Here is a 21,638-nt window from a genome sequence, read left to right as displayed (position 1 = left end):
GCAGAAGTGAGGGTGATATGTACAGATTGTGTGGTGGGGAGGAGGTTTAAACAAGAGACTTTGAGAAGAGAAGGTATTATAGCAACAAAGAGGGTTAGCAAGAGCATGCTGGAGAGAGGAGAGATAACAAAGGAAGGCTGACAGAGAGAGGTAAGAGAGGGAAGAGCACATGCAATCTACTTGGGGTGCAGTACTAATGTTTGTACTTGCCTTAGTGCTGTGTTTAAAGTGCCAGATACTTAGCGCCGTAATGCGTACTTTGCGCAAGGAATGCCAGCCTGTCCCCTCGCCAGCCGTCCCTAGGAATGTTATGAATAAATACTTGGATGGACAGGGGGAGGTTAGGCAATCGTTCAATTAAGAGCTAATAAATGACACATGGGGGATGTGTTCTGCCCTTAACAAATTGCAAGCAGGATGGACACAAGATAAGGCAAGGTGTTTGATCTCAGCTAAGGCACTGTGAGACTAAGGCCACTTCATACAGGCAAGTATACACAATAGTTACAAAAAAGAAAACAGAAAAAAAACTAACAAAGCAGATAATTTCAGGTATGCAAAGTAGCTTGACGATTGAGAGAGCAATGGAAAACAGTGGTTACCAGGGGCAACGGGAGGCAGTTGTCAGTTGCAGGAAGAGCAGGAAGTTTCAGAAGGCAATGGAAAACAGTGGTTACCTGGGGAGCAGAGGAGAAATGATGAGTGGATGTTGAGATGTTCCCATGTTGCAGGGTAGTACAATAATGAGTGCCTGCAAGCAACTGTGAAGCATGGTGGAGGCGTCTTGTAATTTTGGGGCTGCATTTCTGCAATTGGTGTTGGAGATTTGGTCAGGAACAATGATGTCCTCAATGCTGAGAGATGGAGGCGGATACTTATCCATCATCTGCAGCAGGACAACCATCCCAAAAATACAGCCAATTACATTAAAAACCATCTTTAGAATAAAGAACAACAAGGATTCCTGGAAGTGATTGTTTGGCTCCCACAAAGCCTTGATCTCAACATCAAGTCTGTATGGTATTACATGAAGAGGCAGAAGGATCTGAGGCAGCCTACATCCACAGAAGTTATATGGTTAGTCTTCCAGCATGTTTGGAACAACGTTCCTGCCCAGTTCCTTCAAAAATTGTGTGCCAATGTACCTAGAAGAATTAATGCGGTTTTGAAGGCAAAGGGTGGTCACACCAAATATTGATTTGATTTGCATTTCTCTTCTGTTGATTTACTTCCATTTTATTGATTGATAAAAATAAACTATTAACACATTTGTTTGGTGTCTTTTTCAGTGTTAGTGTGCTTAAACATAACACAAAAATTACCCCTTTCACACTGGTGTGCTTTGGATAAAACACACTTTTCCAGCGTGACAAGCGCGCATGAAAACTATTTCCCTTTCAATCCTATGGAACTATTTACATCATTGCACTGCGGGTGTGCTGCATTTTCAAATGTCCAGCATGTGGAATTTTTGCAGTGTTTCAAAAGTGCACCAAAAATGTACCTTCCATTGTAAGTCAGTGCGAACACATCAAAAGAGTACCGGCGTTTGGGGAGGGGCGTGAGCATGGCATCGTGAGGAGCAGGAGCTCCAGAAGCCTGCAATGCATGAGTCATACAGAGTCCCTGATGTGCCTAGAAACTTACCTAGGCCTTGGCTGGTATCGCGGAGTATTTAACCCCCAATAAAAAACAGCAGAGAACTAAAAAAAAGTGTTGGAGACCAATCTAGAATGTCGCTTGGGACAGGGGAAGCGAACCAGACTAACAAATCCATAAATGTGGATAGTGTAACAGAACAAAGTGTCATGGAACAACAGGGAGCTATGTCACAAATACCTACAAAATTTGAAATGGCGGAAATGTTTGCAAAACTGGAAATGTCCATGAAAAATGAAATGGCGGCAATTCCAAATGATTTGGGTCTCCTAGATTGTAAGCTCCAAGGAGCTGGGCCCTTCTATCCCTCTTCTATTGAACTGTATTGTTGCTGTATTGTCTCCTGTTAAATTGTAAAGCGCTGAGCAAACTGTTGGCACTATATAAACCCTGTATAATAATAATAATTTGGGTCAAATGTTGACATGAGTGGAAGAAGTAGAGGGGAAAATGGAGACATATGCGCAAGTATTCACTAAATTAGAAATGCAGGTAGAAGAGATGCAAAGAGAACAGTGAAAGCTCTCCTTTAAACTGGAAGACCAAGAAACTAGAGAGAGAAGAAATAATTTAAGGATCCGAGGCCTACCAGAAGAGTCCCAAGGTGAGGACTTGCGGGATAAAATAAAGAGTGTTTAATCCATTTATGGGTAGATCAGTAACAGAACACTTGAAAATAGAAAGTACATAGGATTAGGCGACTGCAAGGAGTGTCAGCAGATTCTCCCAGAGATGTGATCGTTTGATTCCACCACTATGAGGACAGAGAAAATATATGGAAAAAACTGAGTGAGATCACTGAAATAAAATATGGAGAAACAAAGCTGCAAATTTTCGATGACATCGCATCTAAGATATTAGCCAGAAAAAGTTCTTTGAAACCGTTGTTGGAACATGCTTGATTGGGTGGAAAGATGAGAAATCGGCAAGACTGACATTCCCAGAGGAATTAAGTGACTTCTGTGAAAAATTAAAGTTAAAAGGGGGGAGTAGAGAATGTCCGGGTTCCATATTATCTTTGTTTATGTCCTTTTGAAGGGAAATCCATAGGAGAGGTGACATAGCTGTAGAAATTAGTTTGATTAATTTTATAACATACAACGTGAAAGCTTTAAACTCTCCGACTAAAAGACACAAGATATTTAGGGAAATCCAGAAGTACTCTATGGATGTGGTGTTTTTACATAAGACACACGTATAACACAAATGTTAAGTTATGCTCAAGGCATTATCCAACCTGGTATTATGCTGATTCACCAATAAAAAGGGCCAAAGGAGTAGCAATTGGGTTCTCAAAACATGCAACTTTTACTCTGGAAGAGAGAATGGTAGATCTAGAAAGTTGGTTTCTATTCCTGAAAGGAAAATTATAAGAAAGGAGTTGACTGTACATTAGTTAACATCTATTGTCCGAATAATAACCCAGTAGTATTTCTGGAGATTTCAAAAGGGGATGTCTGATTGTGGCAGGAGACTTGAATTTTTGTTTGGATCCATGGATGGATACCTCATCAGGTGCAGAAAGAGAATGTGGTAGAAAATTAAAACTGTTGAAAAAGAAGTTACATCAATGTCAATTGATAGACATGTGGAGAATGAAAAATCCAAGAGAAAGGGATTATAACATTTTCTCTCCAGCACACAGATCGTATTCATGACTGGACTATATAATGATTGAACACAGACAATTGGAGCCATTGGTTAAGTCTAACAGAGATTATGTCTGTGTCATGCACCTGTCACAATGAGACTACGTTTAGGAGAGGAGAGGAAAAGAATAACTGTGGAGATTTAACAAGATACTTATACAAGATCCGGAATTAGAGAAAGGGTTAAAGAAGGAAACAGAGCAATTTTTTGCATTGAATGAGACTGGGGAAGTATCTGTTGATACAATATGGGAGGCTCACAAGGCATTTATCAGGGGAATTCGGATTTCGATGGGGGCGGAAAAGAAGAAAAATAGGGTTTGTGACGGAGGAGTTGTATAATTTAGAACAATTACATAAAAAGACATTGAATTCAGAAATGCACCAGAAGATAACCCTTAAAAGAAAATAACTAAAAGATCTTATGGAATTGTAAACAAGGATGATTTTTAATAGGGTCTCAAAAGATCAATATCAGTGGGGGAATCGACCAGGGAAATACTAAATGAAAAGATTAAAGGAAAAGAAATCAAGGAATTATATATAAAAAATTTAAGATGAAAAAGGAGAAATGGTATATTTCACCAATGATATCACTAATACGTTTCAAAAATATTATAGTAGGTTGTACGATGTAAAGTTTGGAGACCAAAAAAAAACCAGGATGATAGGAAGGGAAAAAGGCAAAAATATTTAAAGGAGGATAGCCTACCAAGAATCCCAGAAGAAAAGTTAGAGGCCCTAGAGAGAGCTATCTCCCAGGAGGAAATTATTTTGGCACTGAAGAGTATGGCAGTAGAAAACAGCCTAGGCCCTGATGGATATACGGTGGGCTATTACAAGAAATTTAAAAATATACTGGTTCCTAGAATATGCACATATATGAATGCGTTAGGAGAGGGACTGGGCATGAGAGAAGAATCATTGCAAGCATATACAACAATCATACTTAAAGAAGGGAAAGATGGGGCTCAATACGCCAGCTACAGACCTATATCACTACTGAATATAGACACAAAATTATACGCAAAAGTTTTGGCAACTAGGATGAAAGAACTGATGCTGGAATAGATACACTTGGACCAAGTGGGATTCATTCCTTGCAGAGATGGGAGGGACAATGACCTGAGATCACTGTTGCTCTTACAAAAAGTAAAGAGAGAAAAGCTGCTGACAATAATTTTGTCAGTGCCGCCTATCAGTGCCATATATCAGTGCTGCCTTTCAGTGTCCATCAGTGCAGCCTGTCAATGCCCATCAGTACCACCTACCAGTGCCTCATCAGTGCCACCTATCAGTGTCCATCAGTGCAGCCTATCAGTACCCATCACTGCAGCCTCATTAACGCACATCAGTGAAGGAGAAAAATCACTTATTTACAACATTTTATAACAAAAACTAAGAAAAAACATTTTTTTTCAAAAATTTCAGTGGGTTTTGGTTTGTTTAAGAAAAAATAAAAAACCCGGAGGTGATTAAATACCACCAAAATAAAGCTCTATCTGTCACAAAAAAAAATGATAAAAATTTCATATGGGTACAGTGTTGCATGACCATGCAATTGTCATTCAAAGTGCAACAGCGCTGAAAGCTGGAAATTGGCCTGGGCAGGAAGAGGGTATAAGTGCCCTGTAAGCTTGTGGTTAAAGTGGATAAAAGGGCTTTACAATGGCCAGTCAGCTGCTGTAAAGGTTAATGGGTACCTTTCACGTTTTTTTAAAATGTATAATGCTACAAGACAGGGATGGCCACTTTCGTATTTGTAATATCCCTGGAACCCTTACTAGAGATGGTAAGAAAGAGTGTAGATGTAACAGGAATTAAGATATGTGAAATGGAACATAAGGTAGCAGCTTACACAGAAGATCTGTTGTTCCCAGATTATCATTACCAAACTTAATGAGACTACTAAAACAATATGGAGAGTTATCAAATCTGAAGATAAACCCCTCAAAGTTGGAGATTTTGAATATCAGTTTCTCAAAGATAGAGAAGCAGGCCTTACAAAAGGACTTCCCATTCTCATGGAGGAAGAGGGAATTAGGCTATTTGGGAATAAAATTATTGCCATCAATAAAGAACTTATACCAGGCAAATTACCATTTTTTTCGCTCCATAAGATGCACTTTTCCCCCCCAAAAAATGAAGGAAAATGTCTGAGCATCTTATGGAGCGAATATGGAGCGACCGGCCTACTGTGCAGAAGAACCCGCTCCTCCGTTCTACCTGTTCCTCGGTCCAGCGGTGCCCTGCTTCCATCAGCCGTCTTCTCTCCCTGGAGCCACATCTTCAGTGTGGGTACCCGGCTATGACAGCTTGCGGCTTCACAGCAGGATGCCCACTGCACATGCACGAGAAGTGTTGCACTTTGTGAATGGCCCCGTAGTCCTGTGGAACTTGTCATGTGTCCCACAAGACTACGAGGAGGGAGGGGGAGGACAACTCCGTGGAAATGGGAGCGAGTACCTGTCAAATTCGGGTACCTGCCCCTACCCCCCCTTCCCCAAATGTCTGTACTCTCCGGTCATCTCCTGTACCATGTCCGCAGTCTCCGGTCATCTCCTGTACCATGTCCGCAGTCTCCGGTCATCTCCTGTACCATGTCCGCAGTCTCTGGTCATCTCCTGTACTATGTCTGCAGTGCATTGGTTCAGAATTTTTTTTTTCTCGTTTTCCTCCTCTAAAATCTAGGTGAGTCTTATGGTCAGGTGCGCCTTATGGAGCAAAAAATACGGTATATCCCATTAATAAATTAAATAAAAGGTGAATTGGGGAGACTTTCCAGGGGTTGGGCCTCCTGGATAGGCCGTATAAATTTGGTAAAGATCGTGATAGTGCCAAAAATCCTATATAAGTTTCACATGCTCCCAGTACATTAACCAAGGTCTTTTTTTGGGATAATTGAAAAAAAAAAAAAAGAAAAAAAAAGATACTTAGGTTTATATGGGCAAATAAGAAACCAAGAATTAAATATGAGGTCTTGTGCGATAAAAAAGGGAAAGGGGGGTTAAACCTGCCTAATTTTAGGAAATATTATGACTCGGGTGATTATCACGAATTGTAGATTGGACACAACACACAAGGGAAATGTTGGATAAATATGGAAGGTTTTTAAGTAAGGCACAATTAGAGAAGATTATTTGGATACCACATAAGTTTCGTATTTTAGATGGAAACACAAGCACTTTGACACGTAAGGTTCTAAGAGTGTGGGATGCACTGCACAACCAAATGGGTTGAAAATATAACTCAGTATTGATTCTTCTGGTGGCAATTGAGTATTTCCCTCCGGGGAAAGATAATATTTTGGGGAGTGGATTAAAGATAGAAATGAATGTTTGAAGGATATAGTAGAGAAGGGGAAACTGTACACTTTTCAAGATTTAAAGAAAAAAAAAAGATTTATTTTTCACATTAGATGAATGGTGGTACTATCAACTAGGACATTTTGTTGCAGCGCTTCCACAACCACTGAGTACAATGGAGGATATGTATCCATTTGAAAAAATGTTGAGTTCAAACACAGCAGAGAAACATGTTACCTCCAGGATTTATAAGATCCTTATTGATTTGGAGGGTTCTGATCTTCCTCCGTTCTTAGAGAAATGGGAAAAGGAGCTGGGAACAAAATTGAACGAGCAACAAAAAAATAAGATATTTAAATTAAAACACGAGGTGATGAATATGAATACAGTTGAAATTAACTATAAGTGTTTAGCTAGATAGTATATCATACCTAGTGTGGCACAAACAACGAGTGGATGCTTCACCATTATGCTGGAGAGGGTGCGGGATTAAGGGAACAATGGCACATATATGGTGGGGATGCCCTAAAATTCTGAAGTTCTGGCAGGAAATAATCCAATATATACAGGAGATATCGGGGGCGACTGTACAGAGGGACCATGGGTTTATTTTATAATACCAAGACTTTCTGTGAAACAATACAAAAATAGCGTATTATATCATCTAATTAGCATGGCCAAAAATAAAGGAGTGGATAAAGAGAGTCTAATACATATATAGGATGGAGGAGTTATATCATATGGAAGAGGATAAAATGGAAAAAATTTTGAGAAGTGTGGAGCAGATGGTAAGACTTTAAATCATCTAAAAGATATTGGGAAGCGGTAGGAGTTTAAAGTAGTAAGAGTTTAAAAGTTTAACTGATTAGCTATGGGGTACTATAGGAAGGAAAAAGAGAGAGGAGGTAGAAGAAATGGGATTTGGACATAGATGGAAAAATATAGGAGGACATGGAAGGAATATGGACTGTGGACGGGGGATAAGGGAGGGGCACAAAAGTGGGAGGCGAAGGGAATGGGTTTAACTTATGTGGAATGTATGCATATATGAATTGTTGACACAATGTGGATTTTTGTTATGGAAAAAAAAAATCTAATGAAAGATAAAATAGAAAAAAAGGACCGGCCATGTTGTGCATGATGGCAGTCAGGAAACTATAAAGAGCAGCAAAAACGCATTAATGTGGTTCTAAAGTCCAAACATTTTTTACCTTAATTTTCTTGCATTAAGATAAAAAATGTTTAGGCATCAGCATCCCCCCCTTTTACTTACCAGAGCCCGCATTTGATCCAGCACCGTGCATGCCTGCAGCTCTTCTCTCCCCTCACTTCCATGTCTCGCTGGCTTTGCTGGGGCACCAGAATTCACTGGCTCCCAGTGCAGTCAATCAAAGTCAGGGACCAGGGAGCAGGGGAGGGGGGGGGCAGAGCTGAGTCCTGCTGTCTGTGTCAATAGACGCAGCAGCGGGGCTCGGGAACTAGCACACGAGTGCCCACTATGGGAAGTGGCTTCCCGTGGGGGCACTGGATAGAGAGGAGGGGCCAGGAAAGCCGATGGGGGACCCTAAAAGAGGAGGTTTGCGACCGCTCTGTGCAATTCCATTACACAGAGCAGGTAAGTATAGAGATGTTTGTAAAGGTAATTTTTTTAAATTATCACTTTAAAAGCACACTAAAAATGCAATTTGTGTTTTTTTAAAACGCATACTACATTTTTAGGTCTAAAAGGGCTTTAGTTGTATCAGAAAAAGGGATTAAAGATTTCTACTCTGAATAGTCTAAGGTTATTAGTGGTGTACCCCAAGGTTCAGTGCTGTGACCCTTACTTTTTAACTCATTTATAAATGATATAGGGTTTGGGATGCAAATTACCATTTCAGTCTTTGCAGATGACACCAAACTATGCAGTGGAATAACATCCTTACAGGATGTCTCCAACTTACAAGCCATTCAGCTTAATTGGGCAAATATTTGGCAAATGAAGTTTAATGTTGATAAATATAAAGTTATGCACTTGGGGGCTTGGTGTCATCTGCATCTTACATTTTAGAAAAACACCTATATCAAAGAAGGATCAGGCTGTTCTCGTAGATCAGGGCTGTCCAATCTGCGGGGTAATGTTAATTTTGGTGGGATGGTAATGTCAAATGATATCAGAGGGCGGGGGGTGTCACGTTTTTGCTGTGTTTTGATTGGTAGATAGCACTTCAAATACTGTCATAGCACTATATGCACTCTATCACGTCTTACAAAGGGGTCTTATGTGGCCCCGATATGTTGCACTTGGCCCTTTGTGATGTGATCTTTCTGAAATTAAAGCTTTGAATGACATTTGATGATCCACGGTGTGTTGCCGAATATATGCATCAACCTGTGGCCCAAGACAGCTATGAATATGGCCCAACACAAAATCATACACCTACTTGGTGGGGGGGGGGGGGGGGGAGATTTTTTGTAAAATTGCATTTACACCTAGCAAACACATGCAGCCAAAAATAAAATTGACAGTGTCTCTTTACCAAACATTTGACAGTGTCTCTTTTCTCTGGCATTTAGCTAAAAAGAGAGGGAAATTTGAAAAGTTTTACTTTTGATTGTTGGTGCCTGTAGGTGTTTTATTTTCTTCTTTGGGTCTTGCTAAAAGCTTTTACAAATCACTTTTTATGTCTCTTTTTAAATAACAATTTTTTTTCTTCTTTTCCTTGTCTTCCTTCAAAATTGGTTAAAAAACCGGGATGCCCAGCATAGAAAATATATAAAAATTGTGTCCTTGAAAATGGGACAAATTTGGATAACTCCAAAATTACAAATGGATAAATTCAGCCGACTCACCAATTGTAAAACAAAAGGTGGTGTCCTCGGAACCAATCATCATACTAGAAAGAAAAAAAGGGGAAACCAGGGGAAAGAGATCCCACTGGCCTAGGGGTTTCAATGAGGACAATCCACAACTTGAAAAGAAAAACAAAAATTTATTGCAAAGTCAAAATAAAAAAAAATCATAAACAAGATCATAAATCAATAAATAAGACAAAAATAGTACAAAATGATATTATGCAAACTGTTCAAGCAATCAATAGAAGATGGATACATGATTGCTATGAATATATGGATCAATATAATATGAAGCCAGGCGTAATGTCATGCCATGTCATGAACGTGGTATAAATGGATGAATCCCCAAAGGGGTAAAGATCACTCCCACTTGCCTGTATCTCCTATATTCAAGATAACCTCATATTGAGGAAAGTTCAGCATCGCATCTGATGCTATAATATGGAGAGGCAAGGGGTGAATGGCTTGAATAAATTGCGACAACACCACTCAGTGATTGATCAGAACATCAGTAGCATGGTTCTGGATGAAATATAGTAAACTCAATGTTCGAATTCCTGTGTCTTGACTCTCTAGGATACCATCACTTGAATTTCAAATTTGCATCCCATTGCCGTCAAGTGCTGGTATTTCTATCACCCAGAGGGTGAGTACATGTAGAGACTATGCAGCTGTGCTGCCGGACCATAGAGCGGCATCTGTGTCAGTGCTTAGATTCGTTGTGAGCTGGCATATCCATGCAGGGAACGCAGGGAGATACAACGGCCAGAGAACCGGCCGAGCTGGGACTGCGCAGGCGTCACCTGGATGTGACGTCAACGCGTTTCACCCACCGGGTCACATGGGCTTCTTCAGAATAAGGAAGCCATGTTTGTGAAGTCCTTTATAGCCCGAAAGAGCCTCGTTTTCAATAATCATTAGAAACATGGCCTCCAGTCAACATCAAGTAAGGGTAGCTTTAATGAAATCATAAACAAACGTCATCTCTCAGTAAAATTATGTGAAACAGAAAATAAAGCTTTTCCGACTACATCTAAATAGACAAATGACTTGGAATGTTGAGTTAAATGCGTGCGGAGGGAGCCAAAATTAAAAAAGCTATAATTATAACAATTAAAATCAAATTTTATTGCACATAAAATAATGCATATAATAAAAAAAAAAGAAAAAAAAAAAGGAAAAAAGTCCAGTTTAATTATCCAAAAATATGGGATAAAAGTAATTGGCAATTCCAACCTAAATGGACACCATTGGCAAACTACGGGTCCAGAAATACTTGAAAACTGCACTCATTGTTCAGTCCAACCAGTGCCAATGACTCTAATTTAAATATTCATTCTTTTTCTTTACGCAGCAGTATGGTATCAAAGTCACCCCTCCTGGTTGAGAGTTTTAAAGCATATATTGCTTTAACTCGCAGTCCACCTGGAGAGGACTGATGTGCCAGGGCAGTGTTCTACTATTGGAGTACGATCATGATGGTTAATGATCCGGTGCGGATCATTATTAGGTTTGGAACCCAATGGGAAGCTGTGCGTGCGGTTCTCACTAAACATTGGCACATATTAACTCAAACATCAGAATTATCCTCTATTGTGGGTACTAGACCTTTCATGGTGGCTATACGGGCCATGAACCTGTGTGACAATCTTGTTCAGTCAGAATATGTGCGTACGCCACAAAAGAAATTGGTTTACCAATCCGGCACCTTTGAAAGGTATGTATACCTGCGGAAATTGTGCAATATGCAAACATACTGCCTGCACGGATACGTTTACAGATGCCATGGGTGTTAACCTCTTCCATATTAAACAATTTGTTAATTGTGCTACTACCAGGGTTATCTATATGTTATAATGTCTGTGTGACAAAATTTAGATAGGTAAAACTAAATGTCCACTACGAGTACGTATTGGAGAACATATCAGTAGTATATATAACCATCATGATCGTACTCCAAAAGCAGAACACTGCCCTGGCACATCGGTCCTCTCCAGGTGGACTGCGAGTTAAAGCAATATATGCTTTAAAACTCTCAACCAGGAGGGGTGACTTTGATATACTGCTGCGTAAAGAAAAAGAATGGATATTTAAATTGGGGTCATTGGCACCAGTTGGACTGAACAATGAGTGCAGTTTTTAAGTATTTTTGGACCCGTAGTTTGCCAGTGGCATCCATTTAGGAATTGCCAATGACTTTTATCCCCTATTTTTGGATAATTAAACTGGACTTTTTTCCTTTCTTTTCCTTTTTTTTTTTTATTATATGCATTATTTTATATGCAATAAAATTTGATTTTTAATTGTTATAATTATAGCTTTTTTTATTTTGGCTCCCACCGCATACATCTAACTCTACATTACAAGTCATTTGTCTATTTAGATCAGTGGTTCTCAACCTTTCTAATGCCGCGACCCCTTAATACAGTTCCTCATGTTGTGGTGACCCCCAACCATAAAATTATTTTCGTTGCTACTTCATACCTGTAATTTTGCAGTGGGAGGAGTAGTGCCACGTCATTGGTGTCAGTGGGAGGAATAGTGTCCCATCATTGGTGTCAGTGGGAGGAATAGTGTCCCATCATTGGTATCAGTGGGAGGAATAGTGCCCCATCATTGGTGTCAGTGGGAGGAATAGTGCCCCATCATTGGTGTCAGTGGGAGGAATAGTGCCCCATCATTGGTGTCAGTGGGAGGAATAGTGCCCCATCATTGGTGTCAGTGGGAGGAATAGTGCCCCATCATTGGTATCAGTGGGAGGAATAGTGCCCCATCATTGGTATCAGTGGGAGGAATAGTGCCCCATCACTGGTGTCAGTGGGAGGAATAGTGCCCCATCGTTGGTATCAGTGGGAGGAATAGTGCCCCATCACTGATGTCAGTGGGATGAATAGTGCCCCATCACTGGTGTCAGTGGGAGGAATAGTGCCCCATCACTGGTGTCAGTGGGAGGAATAGTGCCCCATCGTTGGTATCAGTGGGAGGAATAGTGCCCCATCGTTGGTATCAGTGGGAGGAATAGTGCCCCATCGTTGGTATCAGTGGGAGGAATAGTGCCCCATCGTTGGTATCAGTGGGAGGAATAGTGCCCCATCGTTGGTATCAGTGGGAGGAATAGTGCCCCATCGTTGGTATCAGTGGGAGGAATAGTGCCCCATCGTTGGTATCAGTGGGAGGAATAGTGCCCCATCGTTGGTGTCAGTGGGAGGAATAGTGCCCCATCGTTGGTATCAGTGGGAGGAATAGTGCCCCATCGTTGGTGTCAGTGGGAGGAATAGTGCCCCATCGTTGGTGTCAGTGGGAGGAATAGTGCCCCATCGTTGGTGTCAGTGGGAGGAATAGTGCCCCATCGTTGGTGTCAGTGGGAGGAGTAGTGCCACATCATTGGTGTCAGTGGGAGGAATAGTGCCCCATCATTGGTGTCAGTGGGGGGAGTAGTGCCCCATCATTGGTGTCAGTGGGGGGAGTAGTGCCCCATCATTGGTGTCAGTGGGAGGAATAGTGCCCCATCACTGGTGTCAGTGGGGGGAGTAGTGCCCCATCACTGGTGTCAGTGGGAGTAGTGCCCCATCACTGGTGTCAGTGGGAGGAATAGTGCCACATCATTGGTGTCAGTGGGAGGAATAGTGCCCCATCATTGGTGTCAGTGGGAGGAATAGTGCCCATCATTGATGTCAGTGTGGTGGAGGGGAGAATAGTGCCCCAACATTGGGGTCAGAGGGGGGGGGGGAAATAGTGTCCCATCGTTGGTGTCAGTGGGAGGAATAGTGCCCCATCATTGGTGTCAGTGGGAGGAATAGTGCCCCATCATTGATGTCAGTGTGGTGGAGGGGAGAATAGTGCCCCATCGTTGGTGTCAGTGGGGGGAGGAATAGTGCCCCATCGTTGGTGCCAGTGGGGGGAGGAATAGTGCCCCATCGTTGGTGTCAGTGGGGGGAGGAATAGTGCCCCATCGTTGGTGTCAGTGGGGGGAGGAATAGTGCCCCATCGTTGGTGTCAGTGGGGGGAGGAATAGTGCCCCATCGTTGGTGTCAGTGGGGGGAGGAATAGTGCCCCATCGTTGGTGTCAGTGGGGGGAGGAATAGTGCCCCATCGTTGGTGTCAGTGGGGGGACGAATAGTGCCCCATCGTTGGTGTCAGTGGGGGGACGAATAGTGCCCCATCGTTGGTGTCAGTGGGGGGACGAATAGTGCCCCATCGTTGGTGTCAGTGGGGGGACGAATAGTGCCCCATCGTTGGTGTCAGTGGGGGGACGAATAGTGCCCCATCGTTGGTGTCAGTGGGGGGACGAATAGTGCCCCATCGTTGGTGTCAGTGGGGGGAGGAATAGTGCCCCATCGTTGGTGTCAGTGGGGGGAGGAATAGTGCCCCATCGTTGGTGTCAGTGGGGGGAGGAATAGTGCCCCATCGTTGGTATTAGTGACACAAATGATGGGGCACTATTCCTCCCACTGACACCAATGATACTAACTTTGCCGACCCCTGCTCCAGCCTGGGCTCGCTCTCTCACTTACCTGTCAGCTGTCTTCCTTCTCTGGCCGCTCTCCTCTTCACTCGCTCCGGCAGCTCCCTCGATCTTCTTTGATGTACGCGCGCTGCCGCTCGGCTCCTCCTCTCCAAGCTCCATCTCCTCGCCGGTGATTGGCCGCCTGTGTGCCTCTCCTGAGCTACAGTTCCGGTGGCCAATCAGCGGCGAGGAGGCGGAGCTGCTGAGCGATCCCGGAGGTGTGGCCAGGTGACAGGAGCAGCGTATCATCCCGCCCACACATCGCCTGAGACGGAGGAGCGGTGTCTCGGTTCCTAAGACCATCGGAAATATGTGTTTTCCGATCGTCTTAGGCGACCCCTGGGAAATGGTCGTTCGACCCCCAAAGGGGTCGCGACCCCCAGGTTGAGAACCGCTGATTTAGATGGAGTTGGAAAAGCCTTACTTTCTGTTTCACATAATTTTACTAAGATTACGTTTGTTTATGATTTCATTAAAGCTACCCCTACTTGATGCTGACTGGAGGCCATGTTTCTAATGATTATTGAAAACGAGGCTCTTTCGGGCTATAAAGGACTTCGCAAACATGGCTTCCTTATCCTGAAGAAGCCCACATGACCCGGTGGGCGAAACGCGTTGACGTCACATTCAGGTGATGCCTGCGCAGTCCCAGCTCGGCCGGTTCTCTGGCCGTTGTATCTCCCTGCGTTTCCTGCATGGATATGCCAGTGCACAACGGATCTAAGCCCTGACACAGATGCGGCTCTATGGTCCGGCCGCACAGCTGCACGCTCTACATAGTCTCTACATGTACTCACCCTCTGGGTGATTGAAATACCTGCACTTGACGGCAATGGGATGCTCAGCTGCCCACTCTGCAGGCATTGGATCCGCAGTTACCTGCACACCACACTTAGGAGTCAGCACTCTATACAGGAGTATCCCTTCCCAGTGGAAATACACCTGAGGATTTCTGTCTACATGCAGTAAGATGGGCGGATGCGGTGAGCACTATCATGAATGTGCACCAGTTGTGTATAGCAATGACTTTATTGTAGCAGCTTCAACTGCTGACCAATTACCCACAAAATATGGCTGGTGATCCTCAATTCACATGAAATCTTTAACTGTGCTTCTGTCAGCTCATCTCAATATCTGCTGTGCTATACCATATTGAGCTTATTATTCATTATCCTCAATACTGCTGTTTACAGCCAATTTGACGTGCCAGCTGTCTATCCATTACAGGGCTCATTCAACATCACCGTTGGGACATAACTGATGACAGGCCAATCTCCATTTAACTGGGGGTTTTCAATAGTTAAATACGCCCAGTGGGGTGCTCTTTATATGCCTCTCTAATGGGGCGAAATGCTCAGTTAATGGGCTCATTGGCAGTAATTATATCAATATATATATTTTTTGTATGATCTACATAAGGTGGACATTATTGAATGACATGAATAAAGTCTATGTGCAAATTTGAAATTCAAGTGATGGTATCCTAGAAAGTCCAGACACAGGAATTCGAACTTTGAGTTTACTAATTTTGAGTTTACATTTAATTAGAATTTTGAGTTTACATCCAGAACCATGGTACTGATGTTCTAATCATCAACTGAGTGGTGTTGTCGCAATTTATTCAAGCCATTCACTCCTTGCCTCTCTATATTATAGCATCAGATGCGATGCTGAACTTTCCTCGATATGAGGTTATCTTGAAGATAGGAGATACAGGCAGGTGGGAGTGATCTTTACCCCTTTGGGGATTCATCCATTTATACCACGTTCATGGCATAGCATGACATTACATATGGCTTCATATTATATCGATCCATATATTCATAGCAATCATGTATCCATCTTCTATTGATTGCTTGAACAGTTTGCATATCCTTTTGTACTATTTTTGTGTTATTTATTGAATTTATTTTTCTTGCTTTCGTGTATACTTTTTGAATTTCTTATATGTTTTATACACCCACCTTAGGTTTTTCATTCAGTCCCTATTGGTCTACAGGTGTACTATTTGAGGTGCCGGGACTTCGGAGCGTGGGCTGTCTTTTGTTTTATCTTTCTATTGGTGGTGGAGGTGTCAGATATACAATTTTTTAAATGATTTGTTTGATTTTTGACTTTGCAATACATTTTTGTTTTCCTTTTCAAGCTGCGGATTGTCCTCATTGGAACCCCTAGGCAAGTGAGATCTCTTTCCCCTGGTTTCCGCTTTTTTTCTTTCTGGTCTTCCTTCAGTCTAATTAAGGGGAGGGGTTCATTGGTCACAGGTGATACAGGTCATATATAACTTGCTGCAGAGCTCACTCTAAGCTTGCTCATTTTGAGCTTGCCTGTATTTTGCTTGCCGGACCTTTGACTAAGTGGACATTTGATAAGTGGAGTTAAAAAACAGGAGATTATAACAGGAGTCTACTAACCTGTAAGTGACAACCTGATATTTCCTGTTAATATTGTAACTGGGGTATGAGTGTTGGCAGGGTTGAAGGTTTTGTGCAGTGCACAGTGTGCCGCATGTATGCAGCAATGGAACAACAGCTCCAGGATGGATACCGCTGCGACACAAGTGAGCGGCTTGCCCTTCTGGAAACTCACGTTAGAGATCTGGAGGATAAAGTTGCACTGGGCAGAACCGACAACCTTGAAAGGGGTCTTCTGCTCTCTAAACAGGTAGCTAATAGGATTGATGTGGAGGGCGGAGGGGCTAATCAGCATTATCAGGTAGGAAGATGGGTTACTGTAACGAGAGGGAGTGGTAGGGGCTCACAGAAAAGAAATGCTGGCCCTGGGTTTGAGCACCCAAACAGATTTGCCAAGTTGGGTGAAGATGTGGGGGTGGAAAGCTCAGGGGTGGCAGCCCTGGATGTCACTGCTATCCTAAACAGCCGGGAGGGCAGACCATCTGGGAGGAGTGGTCAGGGTAGTGCAGGAAGGTCTAGACAGCTGATGGCAGTAGGGGATTCTTTAATCAGAAGGACTGATAGAATAATTTGTCACCAGGATTGCCTCAACCGAATGGTTTGCGGTCTCCCTGGTGCCAGGGTTCGGAATGTGGTGGACCGGGTCGATAAATTACTGGGAGGAGCTGGGCATGACCCAGCTGTCTTAGTCCATGTTGGAACCAATGACAGAATACATAAAAGGTGGAGGCTCCTTAAGAATCAAGAACTTGGCTGCAAGTTGAAGGGAAGGACCTCCAAGGGGATATTCTCTGAAATATTACCTGTGCCATGTGCAACTCAGGAAAGACAGGGGGAGATTAGAGGACTCAATGCATGGCTGAAGACCTGGTGTAAGAGGGAAGGATTTGGATTTCTAGAGCAACCTATATGTTAGAGATGGTCTGCATCTAAATGGAAAGGGGTCTGCTGTGCTAGGGGAGAGGTTTATGGGAAGGCTGGAGGAGTATTTAAACTAGGATCGAGGGGGGAGGGAGAATTAGATTATAACAGGGTAGACAGATCAGACAGGGGTCAGTACTTATTGGCGCGTGGAGTGGGGAAAGATGGGGGGAAGGCTATGGCAGATGATAAGAAGGTTCCCATGTTACAAACAACCAGTGGATTTGGTACCATTTGTATGAAAATAAAAAAAATATGTATAATACATGTGAACAAGGTGTCAATGAATTATAGTGTTTGTTCACCAATGCCAGAAGTCTGCCAAGCAAAATAGGTGAGTTGGAACCTTTGGTGCATGAACAGAACTATGATTTAATTGGTACTGCTGAATCTTGGCTTCATTCTTCATGACTGGGCCATTAATATTCCTGGCTATGTTCTCTTTCGGAGAGATAGGGTAAATAGGAAAGATGGTGGTGTCTGTCTCTATGTGAGAAGTGATCTCAGAGCGAGTGTGAAAGAGGACCTAGTTGATGGAGAGTGTGAGGAGGCTGAAGTATTATGGGTGGAACTGCACATGGGGGTGCGTACTACAAAGGTAATCATTGGAGTTTGTTATAGTGTTAATGAGGTGGAAACTCAGCTCCTTACACAAACCGAAAGGGCTGCAAGGGCTGGGACAGTGATAATCATGGGGGATTTTAACTACCCGGAAACTGACTGGAGTAATGGTACTGCAGGAACAGTTAAAGGGCAAACATTTTTAAACCTACTACAGGACAATTTTATGGTAAAGTTCATAATAGCCCCAACTAGGAATGATGCTCTGCTGGACCTGGTAATCTCAAACCATGCAGAGCTTATTATTGTCCATATAAAAGAACATCTGGGTAGCAGTGACCATAACATGATTTCATTTATTGTTAGATGTAAACAGAGAGCACATACAGGAAAAATAAAAATGCTCAATTTCAAGAGAGCTAATTCTCCAAGGATGAGAGCTGCTCTCCAAGACTTCGACTGGAAGGGAATATTGGCATCGATGCACACAACACAGAAATGGGAGTTCTTTAAAAAGACTGTATGTGAACACACAGCAAAATATATTCCCATGGGCAACAAGTTTAAAAGGCTAAAAATCAAACCTTACAGCCAAAGTTAAAAAAGCTATAGATAATAAGAAATACGGCTACAATCACCTCAAGCATAGATAATAAGAAAAGAGGTTTTATTAAATATAAAAATGATGGAACGCTATCATCATTTAAACATTACAAAGAATAAAACAAAATATGCAAATAGGAAATAAAGGCCGCAAAAACTGAAAACGAATGACAGATTGCAAAAGATAGCAAGACAAACCCCAAAAATTCTTCAAATATATGTAGAGCTATTCACCCTGAGGTCATCACAGAGGACAGGGGGGTACTCTTTATGTCTAGAGGAAAATACATTTAATCTCCAAACATAGAAAGGTTTCTTCACAATGAGAGCTGTGAAAATGTGGAATAGACTACCTCAAGAGTTGGTTCTGGCCAGCTCAGTGGATTTGCTTCAAAAAAGGCCTGGATTCTTTCTTAGATACACAGAATATAACTGGATACTAACATTTATAGGTAAAGTTGATCCAAGGAATACCTGATTGCCTCTTGGGGGATCAAGATTTAATTTTTTTCCCAGCAGGAGCAAATTGGATCATGCTTTGCTGGGGGTTTTTTTTGCCTTCCTCTGGATCTACTGTGGGTATAGGATTCTAACTTTTTTTTTTATGGATGAACTGGATGGACTTTTGTCTTTTTTTCAGCCAGACTAACCTAGAAACTAAACTTATACTGTATCTGATGAGCACACCGGGAATGAATTAGTTTAAAAAAAAACAGAGGGGGAAATATTGCACTAGTTTTATATTGCCCTCTTTTACTAAAAAAAAGAAAAAAAAAAGAAGTTTTATTACTCAGATAGGTACATCATCTATATCAGTGATCGTTAACTTGTGATCTGCCCAACTTACTCTGCTCATCAGCTAACCGTACTGTTAGTGTATTTTTTGTGTGGCCCAAGACAATTTGTCTTCCTCCAAATGTGGCCCAGAAAAGTCAAAAGCTGGACCCCCATGTGCCCCTGTACACATCATTAGTAAGACTTCATCTGGAATATGCAGTTCAGTTCACCAATTCACACAAAGGTTATCAGTTAACTGGAGAGAAGTGCAGAGAATGGCAACTAAACTAATACAAGGTATGCAGGAGCTCTATGTGGTAAGATTAGCTGAACTGAATTTATTCTCTCTTGAAAAGAGACGCTTAAGGGAGGATATAGCAGCCATTTATAAACACATATGTGATCAATATAGTGAACTTGATGCTAGTTATTCACTTTAAGGTCACACAAAGGACAAGGGAACACTCTGCAGGAAAAGAGATGTAAAGCAGATGTATGGAGTATGGATTATGGACCCCCCTCCCAAGTCACCTGTCCAGCAGTGACTCCTCCATATGGTGTCAGTGGATAGGATCTAGTGGCAGGAGGGGTAGCTGAGCCTTGGGTCTGCCTGGCTGTTGTGGTCGGTGGGGGAGGGGAATTTTGCCACCAAGCTCGCGGTGGGGCTGTCCACTGTCACACAGGTGGTGGGACTTGGTGGCCCCGGTGACTCAGTTCCTCCTGTGGGGAGCGCTGCCGTAGTTGAAGGAAGCATTGATGGGCTCTGTGGTGTGGTTGGCCGCCCTCAGAGCACTCATCCAGTGGTGTGGATGGGACGGTCTGTGTGGGAGGCCACGTCCTCCTCTCAATGGGCTCTCTGGGAAGGGGGGGGGGCTGTGTGGTTGGAGGCGAACTTGTGCAGGACTCTGCTCCGCCTGGACTTTGTGCATGGGGAGGGATGGAGGAGACTGCAGAGGTCCTGGAACACTGGGCTGGGCTCCACACTCAGCCCCATGTTATTTCCACTCGCTAAATGCGAGCAGGCAAATGGAAATTTTGAGGCCTGTGTGTGTGTGTATACATGTTTGTGTGTATGTATCTATGTATATATATATATACATACATACATACATACATCCACGCACACATCCACATCTAGGTGGATGCAGCATCAATCCGATGTTGTATCTGCCCCCTGCCCACTCTGCACTGAGAACTGCTTATCACTCAGTTCTCCCCTCTGCACTGAGCAGAGAGAGGTGACTGTCACAGGCTTTCTGCTCTGTCCCTCCAGAAGCTCACTGGAGCACTGGGCTGTGGAAGGGGGGGGGGTTGGGGGGAGTGGCTGGCTCAGGCCTTCAGCAGCAGAGAGAGGCTGAGCTGGCTGCTGTTCAGGCTTCTGGGCAGAACGACCACGTGGTCAGGATCTTTTCAGAGCCTGGACCGGGTCTGTGACATCAGTCGAAAACAGGTCACAGGCTTGGCTATACTTTTGTTTTACCTTCCACATATGGAAAGGCCTCTTCACAATAAGAGCTGTGAAAAAGTGTAAAAGGCTCCCTCCTTCCTCTGGTGAGAGTATGTGGGAAACCTGGCGCAGAAGGGGAAGGTTGTGAAAAGCAAGAGGGGTGGTGTGAGTTATTCCGGCAGCTCTCACTTATACGGTTATTCCTCCCACTGGTTCTGACCAGCTCAGTGAATTGTTTCAAAAAGAGCTGGATGTTCCAAAACATAACTTTATAGTAACAATTCTAGGTAACACCATCATTTAACTTTTTTGCTACCACAAGGCTTCTAAAAAGCCCATATGTGATAGCTTTGTGCAAATGAAAGGCTCTATTTATGAAGCCATCAGGGGTCTATTAGACCCCTAATGTCTCCCATGCCCTTTACTGCAGCCAACTGAGCACAGGAGTATTGCCTTATCAGCTGCACACCCAGCTCTCTAGCCAAGATTTTGACAGCTCTGAACCAGAAGTACTCAGAGTTCAGCACTTCTGGTTCACACTGCTGCAAAAGAGATTGAGAAGGTCGAGGATATACAGGTGAAACTCGAAAAATTAGAATATCGTGCAAAAGATCATTTATTTCAGTAATACAACTTAAAAGGTGAAACTAATATTTGAGATAGACTCATTACATGCAAAGCAAGATAGTTCAAGCCGTGATTTGTCATAATTGTGATGATTATGGCTTACTGCTCCTGAAAACCCCAAATCCACAATCTCAGAAAATTAGAATATTACATGCAATCAATAAAACAAGGATTGTAATATCGGAAATCTGAAAAGTATAAGCATGCATATGTACTCAGTACTTGGTTTGGGCCCCTTTTGCAGCAATTACTGCCTCAATGCGGCGTGGCATGGAAGCTATCAGCCTGTGGCACTGCTGAAGTGTTATGGAAGACCAGGATGCTTCAATAGCT

At 42.9% G+C, this 21,638-nt stretch overlaps 1 protein-coding gene across 2 annotated transcripts in view; it reads right to left on the bottom strand.

Annotated features, from left to right (window-relative positions):
- The window catches only part of ADSL (adenylosuccinate lyase), a 307,415-nt gene that overhangs the window by 14,782 nt on the left and 270,995 nt on the right, over positions 1-21,638 (bottom strand). Inside the window, exon 13 of one of the 2 annotated variants that reach the window (XM_089674217.1) lies at positions 603-677. The exons of the other annotated variant lie outside the window; for it this stretch is intronic. Within the exon in view, the coding sequence (XP_089530343.1) occupies positions 603-677 (75 nt within the window). The remainder of the gene's footprint in view (positions 1-602; positions 678-21,638) is intronic. 2 annotated transcript variants of the gene reach the window in all.

Source organism: Staurois parvus, unplaced genomic scaffold, assembly GCF_062004578.1.
Source record: "Staurois parvus isolate SC_StPar_1 unplaced genomic scaffold, SC_StPar_1.0 ptg000149l, whole genome shotgun sequence".
In the NCBI taxonomy this organism is placed as follows: Eukaryota; Metazoa; Chordata; class Amphibia; order Anura; family Ranidae; genus Staurois; species Staurois parvus.
The sequence above is the reverse complement of the archived record's forward strand: the minus strand, read 5'-3'. Positions and strand labels throughout refer to the sequence as shown.